Source organism: Lepidochelys kempii, chromosome 2, assembly GCF_965140265.1.
Source record: "Lepidochelys kempii isolate rLepKem1 chromosome 2, rLepKem1.hap2, whole genome shotgun sequence".
In the NCBI taxonomy this organism is placed as follows: Eukaryota; Metazoa; Chordata; order Testudines; family Cheloniidae; genus Lepidochelys; species Lepidochelys kempii.
The window spans coordinates 190,112,356-190,121,247 of record NC_133257.1 but is presented as its reverse complement, the minus strand read 5'-3'; the positions used below and the strand labels follow the sequence as shown (position 1 = coordinate 190,121,247).

Sequence of the window (8,892 nt, the reverse complement as noted above, 5' to 3'; positions counted from 1 at the left end):
CTGCATTCACTGAGAGTACACTTACAAATCAAAGACTGAATAGCAAAGCATTGTGGGAGCCAAATTCTGTTCTCTTTTATACTGGTGTAAATCTGCTGTAGCTCTGGTGAAGTGAACAATTATTCTGAATTTAAACTATTTTTTATCCCCTCTCAATTATCAGTCTGCATAGAATCAGCATCACATTATTTCCTCTGCATCTTTTCAAAAGTTTCACTTTCTTTCAGCCAGAAGTCTAGGGCTTGATCTTTCAAGGTACTGAGCACTTCGGGGGAAGATGCTGAGCACCCTGAATTCTCACTGACTTCTGTGGGAGTTAAAAATGTTCAGCACTTTGCAGGATCAAGCCCTTTGTGATGTGAACATGCAAATTCACTCTGTTGAGGGGGATCTTGCTTTTTCTTTCAGAATGGAAGAAGAATCACTTATAGAGCACTGCATTCCTCTGGCCAGACTCCCATTAATTTCAAAAGGAGCAGTTGGATGTGAGTGAGGAATTTGGGTGAAAGCTCAAAGTGAGAGAGACCCTGATTTATCATTGTCCCAGCAATGCAGAGGACCTATTTGAGATCCCATCTTGGCTATCATATATGAAAGAGCTCTGTTCTCGGCTCTTACCAGTGCAGTGAAATGTATCCTCCAGAATTTTAAAGAGGGCTTTACGGAATCTCTCCCCAGCAAACACATAGAGGAAGGGGTTCAGGCAGCTGTGAAGGAAGGCGATGCTCTGAGTTATCTGGAATCCAAGGTCAATGTTGTCAGAGGTTTTGCAGTCATATATGACCATGGTGTAGGTGTCAATGGTTTTGACCAGCAAAATGCTGTTGTAGGGGAACTGGGAGAGGAGGAAAGCTATGATAATCATGATGATGATCTTTAATGATTTGTGCTTTTGAGATCTTTTTGCTTGAAGGAGGGTATGAATTATAAAAGCATAACAAGTAACCATGACAAGGAGAGGAAGGAGGAATCCTATTGTGATTTTCAAAGCTAGGATAGTAACTTTGATGGTTCGGGTAACTGTGGTAGGGTATACCATCTTGCAAGTAGTTGTATCACTAACTTGCTTAGATTCACTGTATACTATTTCTGGGATGCATAAGCTTATTGCAGTCAGCCAAATACCAAAGCAAACTAGTTTACTGCGCAGAAGCCTTTTTTGCTTAGAGTTCTTAGCTTTCATGGCCTGGACAATTGTAATGTACCTGTCAAAACTAATGCATGTCAGAAACAACATACAGCTGTAGAAGTTGATCTTGTACATGCTATTGATAATTTTACACATGAAATTCTTAAAGATCCAGCCATCTGAAGCTGCTTTTGCCCAGAAAGGGAGAGTGAGAAGGAGGAGCAGATCAGCAATGGCCAGGTGCAGCAGATATCTGTCAGTGATGCTTTTTCTGTATCTGTATTTCCAGTAGATGAGGATGACTAAGGCATTACCCATGGTGCCAATGGAGAAGACAATCCAGAAAAATGCTGGCAGGAAAGTTTGAGCAAACTGCCAGGCGTGACCTTTTTCACAAATGACGTCTGTGTGGTTAAATGGGTTGTCATATGGCAGCAAAACAGAACTAGAACCCGTATAATAATCCAGGTTTGCCGAGTAGTTCTGGGCGGTCTGCAGGGGAACATCAGGTTAATTACATGCTGACAAAATAATTAAATAAGAAACAGTGAAGATGGAATTTTTTCATAGTTCCATAACTCATTGCTTGGAAGTGAGATTCTGACATCTCTCTTTCACCCACAAGAAATGTTTTCTCCTTCAACTCAGAATGTTTGTGACAGCCTGAAAGCCCTAAAACAACTCTGACCTATTGGAGATTCTTCCATGGCAGGCAGCTCCCCATGGATGTAAAGCCAGTATGCCATCTCCCCACAACTCTGCACCACGCAGCATAGCTGGTGTGTCAGGGTTGGGAGGTACCCGGAAGGACTATAGCTGATGTGTCTTGCAGTCTGGCAATATAGATGGTCCCATAGCCAGCCAGTGCAGTTTACATCAGACAGGGATGGAGCCAGGGTAGAACCAGACCCATAATTAGGGACCTAGAACAGGCAACCTCGTGGCTTCCCTCTCTCTGCTGTGCCCAGAGGAAAGTGAGACCAAAAAAGAACCTAGCCAACAGATTCTAGTAAAAACAGGCACAAGGCTAAAATTTCATGGCAGACACGGCACTCTGGTGACCTTTTTGGTGTATTAGAACTTTTACTCCAAAAAGGACCCTCTGGGCCTGTCTCCTCTTGCTTAAACTCTGTAAATACAGAATACCTGCACTGGAATCAATCAGCCATTTTCTGACTTTACTTGGACTGGTGTTGCATCAGTGGAGTTACTGCAGATTTACACCAGTGTGACAGAGATCAGACTCTGGCCCAATGGAGAATGGCCTGTGTAAAATGGGTGTGTCATCAGAATCAGGCCATCTCTTTCTTACATATTATCTACATAATTATATATCTGATATATATATATATATATATATATATATAATAAGTAAATGATAGTGCCCTTTTATGGCAACATTTCTAATTTGGGCATCTAGAAGTCTTGCAAGCACAGGTTATTTCCAGAGTGAGCACCTGAATCTTCTGATGCTTCCCCATCTGTTCGGCATAGGCATGATCCTGTTCTTAAATGATAGGTATGGGAGCTGGCTTATCTATGCTCTTGCCGTGTGAATTTAGGCAAATCAATGAAGTTCTCTGCTTCTCATTCCCTAGGCGAGAACTACAGCAGGAGGAAGTTAACTTAGTTGCCCATTTACATCAGCTGAGGATCTGGCTCCCTTGCTATGAACTACAGACAATAATACTTAGCTTACAAAGGTGTTTAAGATCCTCAGCTGGAAGATCCAACAGGAGAGCAAAGTACAGTTATACCCTCAGCTCAGCAGGCAAATTCACGTCCAGCATCTTTTGGCTGACCCATACTACAAGTTTGCATGAGCCGAGTTATTTGGTATGGCGGGAGCATCCATGACTGAACAGATGTTCATTGCTAGCTTGGAGAGGACAACACAGTTCTAGAATATGTTCAGGGGAATGTGTTGCAGTGCCTTAGGGAATGATGGTATAGCCTCGGTCACAAACTGAAAGGGGGGAAGAGAGAGAGATTATTCGGCAGTAGTAGATTTATACTCACCATGCTCGTAAATGCCATCTGCAGTCAGATCTTTATTCAGTCTTGAAAACAACACTATGAACTTGAGAGGGAATAAGGTGGGTAAGGGACATATAAAATACAGACCTTCAGGCAGACTGAGATGAGTGTAAAAACCCAGGAATATTCACAGAAAGCCTTCTCGTATGAGCCTGCAGGCCAGATCCTACACTCCTTCCTCACATGAGTTGTCCCTTTGAAGTCCAACTCTGTGGGTGGGTAAGATGAGCAGGATTTGACCCTGAAGTTTTGAGTTATATTTGCAGCTTCATTTTGATAACAGAAAGTTTTCAAAAAATAAACCTCTCTAAATATGTTAATGCTTTTAACAGCATACTGGCTGTAGCTTTTCAAGTGCTCTGTGCAGGTTAAACTCGATTGGTGGCTAGCATTAATTCTATTTCTTTTTTAATAATGTGTTCATACTGGGTTCATACTGAAACTGGCTTTCCAAAAGCTCCCAAGAGTGAAAAAAAAAATCTCTCAAATTATGTGTAGCAACTAACAAGAAAATCTACCTGTCTTCACTAACAGCCTGTAGCTTAAAAACACCTCCATTTTCTGCAATAACTGGTTATCTAATCTTTTTCGTTCCCTCTGGGAAATGTCTTTTTCTAGAGACCGTGATCTCTACTTGGGATTAATTTCAATTTTAGTCATTGTTGGCCAGGAACCATGTAAAACCCAAGGGTGGACAGGAATGGGCCCAAGGCAACCTGTGATTTGCACCAATTGACAATCCTACATTCAAGCAGGAATAAACTAAGCTAGTGCAAATCATGGCTTTCCTTGTCTACAGTTGAGGTTTGCACCAGTGCAACTGTACACCAATGAGGGAATCCCAAACACTGAGAAGACCTAGAGTTTTCCCCTTAAATACAACTCATACAGTGACCATACACTCACTGGATCTGTACAACTAAATGTCTGGAGTTCAGTGAAAATCACTCAGGACGTTCAGAGTGTCACTTGTTCCTGCATCTTTGAAAATAGGTCACACTACAAATAAGTTTCATTGTGTAGCTGGAGCTGACACGTAAAACTGAAGACCACAGCAGCAGAGTTACATTAAATAGAGGTTTTTCCAAGGGGCTGTGACCAACGTTCAAGTGCTAGTTTCCCATGAAAATAAAGAAAAAAAACATGTTTCTCATGTGTGCTGACTAATAAAACCTCTCTTGATCTTATTAGTGGTAGGTGGTAATCCATCATGCAGTCCGTGCACTGTATTAATTGAGACGACAATCTCTTTCTCTGATATATATTACAATTATCCTTTGGTCTAAAATCACTTATGCTTGTACTCAGCCCAAAAGGGAAAATCTGAAGAAAATCTACTCAGTGTTTTTCTCATTAGCCAAGGTCAAAAAACAACACTTCTTTCATGCGTTATTTGGATCCTTTTTGTTCACCCAACTCAAAATGATTTTGTTCTAAAAGTACTAACTTTGGAACTGGGCCGACCACCTTTTGTCATCATGGTGCTATTTATGTGAGTATCTGTTACTTTATGGGTAAGGTTTTAAAAATGGCAAAGAGTCCTGTGGCACCTTATAGACTAACAGACATATTGGAGCATAAGCTTTTGTGAGTGAATACCCACTTCTTCAGATGCATGTAGTGGAAATTTCCAGAAATTTTAATTTTAAAAATGGGCTCTTTTCATTTATATCCTTCTCAACACAGGACATGAGCTTTGACAAGATAAGGTTAAAAAAAAAGATTTAAAAAACAACAACATTTAAGGTAATGAAAACATACGTGCTCTGTAAATTTTTAAACAACATATAGAAGAAAGGAATGCAGATTTATGCAGTTCCCTGAAATTCTATGCATTAAAATACATTCAATAGCTTTCTTTTTATGCCTAAATACATGCTGTGGTGCATTTAGTTGAATTTGTGATCCCACACGTAGGTAAGGCTCACATCGTACATTCAGTTTTCCTCTTTTTTAAAAAAAACAAGCAAGTAAAATAAATACCTAAACTATACTAATGCCACAATGCGGGTGGGAATTTTACACTATTAAAACCAGGCAGATTGAAAATCCTCATCTCCAAAGAAGTCATAAGGCAGTCAGACTACACCTAAATGCTAAGGCATAAATATTAACAGAGCATGTCAGATAAAAATAGTAAACTAATGGAACAAACTCTGTTCTGAGATGATCACTGTAAATCTAGATAATTCCAATGAAGCTGGTGGAGTTTTCTGGATTTATGCTGGCCTAATTAAGAAGTAAAAACCTTGTGTAACATGTTAGCTGCAACATTGCTCTCATGTTGACTTTTTTATTATTATTATTAACCGTAGCTTCATTTCAATTATTTAGAGACACTTTAGATGTTGAAGAAGATACTGACTCATTCTCTTAAAGCAAACCCCGAACCTGAGAGGTGACAAGCAGCAGGCTAGAATGGCTGTTAAGACAATCAGAGCAAAATAATTCATCATAATCAATTTGATCCCCTTTTGGTTGCTTTTCTGCAATGATGCAGTTTGAAGGGGGGAAAACCTGTGAACTGACCCTTTTCAACTACCATTTGTCATTTTCGGAGCCAAAATTAAACAATGTGATCTCCATCTGCCACATTATGCTCATTCAAAATCTTCTAAGCAAGTGGGAATCTCCCAGGTGAGATGTAACTGACAAAATTACTTTCGGAGGGCCAAGTCCTAACCTCAGTCACACTGGTGATGATTCATAGTAACCCCACTGAAAGCAATTTACACCGGGGGTAACAGTGGTGTCATTTAGTTAGTGATTGTCTTGTTCGCTCTCAGTATCAATTTCAAAAATGTTACTGTAAATCCTTTTGGGCTGCACAGGGGTAGCTTGGCTGGGCTGACTGCAGCAGCCTTGGGCACCCCAGCAATTACTTTTAACAGTAAATATTTTAAAGTAAACAATAAAAAGTCATTACAAAAGGATGAGTTAAAAACTGAACTTACTGCTCGCCAGGAGACGTGGTGTGTCACAAAGACTCCTCTCCACTGCAGCAGCATGTGGAAATTAAACAGCAAAATCTTATCCCTCATGCCAGGGAGAGGATAGGAGAGAACTGAGCACTTACTAGTGGCTGTAGCTCCTTTTTGAGTCAGTCTGTCAGTCACTGCATTGGTGGTCCCAGGTGAATGTGTGGCTCCTAAGACATTAGCAACTCCTGGAAAGTGTTCAATGTGGGTCTAGGAGGGTGTATGGCTCCAGGACACCGAGTTAGGTGAATCTCTGGCTGCTTTTTTATCTGTGGCTTGGGTTGCCTGTGAGGTAAATCAAAACAACCCCCCACTTCATGTGCAGTTCTATTAAGCCTAAACAGCTGGGTGTTTTCTTCATGCTTGCAGTGGTTTTGTAGTCATTCCTCTCCCATTGGTTCAGTGGGAAGCCACTCCATCACACTATATCACTGGGGCACCGCCCAGTTCCAGATGATTAGCGATTCAAGAGGTGGGGCCGAGACCCCTCTAGCAGGATAGAGCATAGCGAACAAACAGTCTCGGGGCTCTGGACCTCAGGCAGGGCAGATTAACCAAATAGTCGGGTCCCATCCCTTGGGCAGAGCAGAACAAAGTCTATGGGCCCAGTCCCTTGTGCAGGGCGGAGCCACAAACAGTCTTGGGGCTCAGGCCCTCCGGCAGGGTGGAACCACAAACAGTGTTAGGGCTTTGTCCCTCAGGCAGGGCAGAACAAACAGTCTTGGGGCTCGGGGGAAAGGGGGTGTCTCTGACCCTGAAGACAGCCATTTGTAAGGCGTCTTGGCTCAGGTAGACGGCAGTCAAATGCAGGCATTTTGGCCTTATGTGGTGAGGCTGCCACCCCAGGGATGGGGCTGGCAGCCGGGGTAGGGGGACCTGAGCCCACCCTATTCCACTGGGTCCCAGCCCAGGGCCCAAACAGTGGGGGAGTGTTCCGCCACTGTGTCACTGGGGATCTGCCCAAAACACATTGACCGATGTTGAAGCAGCAACACAACCGGACTATATTGGCTGTCCCTGGGCTACTTCCTACTCTCCCACTGTAAGGTATCCGTGGCTCGGAGTCATTGTCTGTCTCTTAGGGGTACAGGTGAATGGCAGTCCTGGCAGCTCTTCTCCTGGATCACTCTCTTCCAGGAGCAGGGCGTGGCGCAGCACAGGTTCCGCTCCGGGGATCTGCAGGGGCCTGGAGACATCTGCTCCCTTTGCTGGCTTAGAGTCAACTGAATTAAAGGCTCCACTTTTATACTTCCTGTCCCACCTCTTAGCTTCCAACGGGAGGAACAAGCCCAGCCTGGCTCCACCCACCAAGATCAGAGAGTGGTTCCTACTCCTCTGGCTCAGTGGGAGGCCACTCCACCTCACTACAATGCTGAACAAATGATGTTCTTTATCTTTTTTTTTATCCTTTGGGGTAAGTAGTTGGATCCTTGGATCCTGTGTAAATGTCTGTCTGACTTTTAGCATCTGTCTGCTCACACAGCAGCTAATGCAGAACAAACCAGAAATGTCCAGTGCCATGACTGCAACTTGCTACAAAAGCCACTTTAACTGACACTAAATTAGCTGTGACCAGCTCAGCCCAGGGACTTCTCCCTCCTAGTGCATCAGTGGGAGCAACCAAACCTAAGGAAAGGGTGAGAATGAATGAGTTGCAGCCATAGTCCTGACCACTCCACATTGACCAGCTCAACTGGCTTCGGGTGCATGGGAGCACATACTGCGCCCTCTGAGGGAGGCCTTGTTTTGTACTTCTATGGGGGACCTACTGTACAGACTAAAGGCCAGGTGGGGATGCTAGCTGAGCTAAAGTCTGAAAGAGTCTAAGTTGTTGTAATGTCTTCCTTCTTCCAGCCCACTTGACATGTGTGTTACTGCTGTCATCGGTGTAGAGGAAGGATGGTCATGGCCCTGGACTGGGATTCAGGTAATGTGGGTTCAAATCCTAACTGCTACAGATTTCCTGGGTGACCTTGAGCAAGTCATGTAATCTCTCTGTGCCTCAGTTCTCCAGCTGTAAAAAGGGGGATGATGATACTTCCTTTCTCCCACCCTTTGTCTGTCTTGTCTATCCCAATTGTAAGCTGTTTGGGGTAGGGATAGTCTCTTACTGTGCAAATGTGCCCAGTCTAGTACAGCCGACCCTCATCTTGATCGGGGCCTCAAGGTGCTATGGTAACACAAATATTAATAATATTTGAGACTGTCACTGACCTCCTTGAGGGGGTCTGTCAGGAGAGTAGAGCAGCCGTAAAACTCAGCTGGGGCTCTACAAGAGCCACAGGTGTAGACTAGTCAAAAGAGGCACTTAATCAGCACATCTCCCACTGGCTTAGGCCCAGTCCCTTCGACTCTGGTAGCTGTGTCAGCTGACTCTGGATCCTCAGGTGCCCCTGTTCCAGGCAGACTTACTTCCTCCAGTGTCTTGCTGCCCAGTTCCTGCTGACATATCAAACTTTGACCCTGAAAGTAGCTCACTGAGCCTGTGTCTAAGATGGTGTCTAAGATGATGTATCTCACATGAAAAGAAACAAGAAGGGAGGAGCTATAGCAAGAAAAGCAGCTAAGAAGAGGGTGTCAGGAAATGTAACAATTATATAACTTGCACATTCTTACAGTTTCTTTCTGGAATCAGCATGCAAAATACACCGATTAAGACTCCCTTATGCATTGCTATTTTAGTAAGTGGGTAAAAGCAGAGTGATGGGAGCCTAGCTGAGCATAACTTACACCACATATTTCTTGCAC

At 43.4% G+C, this 8,892-nt stretch overlaps 1 protein-coding gene across 1 annotated transcript; it reads right to left on the bottom strand.

Moving 5' to 3' along the window:
- Positions 1-535: 535 nt before the first annotated feature.
- CCR9 (C-C motif chemokine receptor 9) lies at positions 536-6,384 on the bottom strand. Its single transcript, XM_073329514.1, has 3 exons — positions 6,121-6,384; positions 3,149-3,209; positions 536-1,621 (listed from the first exon to the last, which is right to left on the bottom strand). Exons 2-3 carry the CDS (start codon positions 3,164-3,166, stop codon positions 536-538), a joined length of 1,104 nt encoding a protein of 367 aa, XP_073185615.1. The 5' UTR covers positions 3,167-3,209; positions 6,121-6,384.
- Between the last annotated feature and the right edge of the window lie 2,508 nt (positions 6,385-8,892).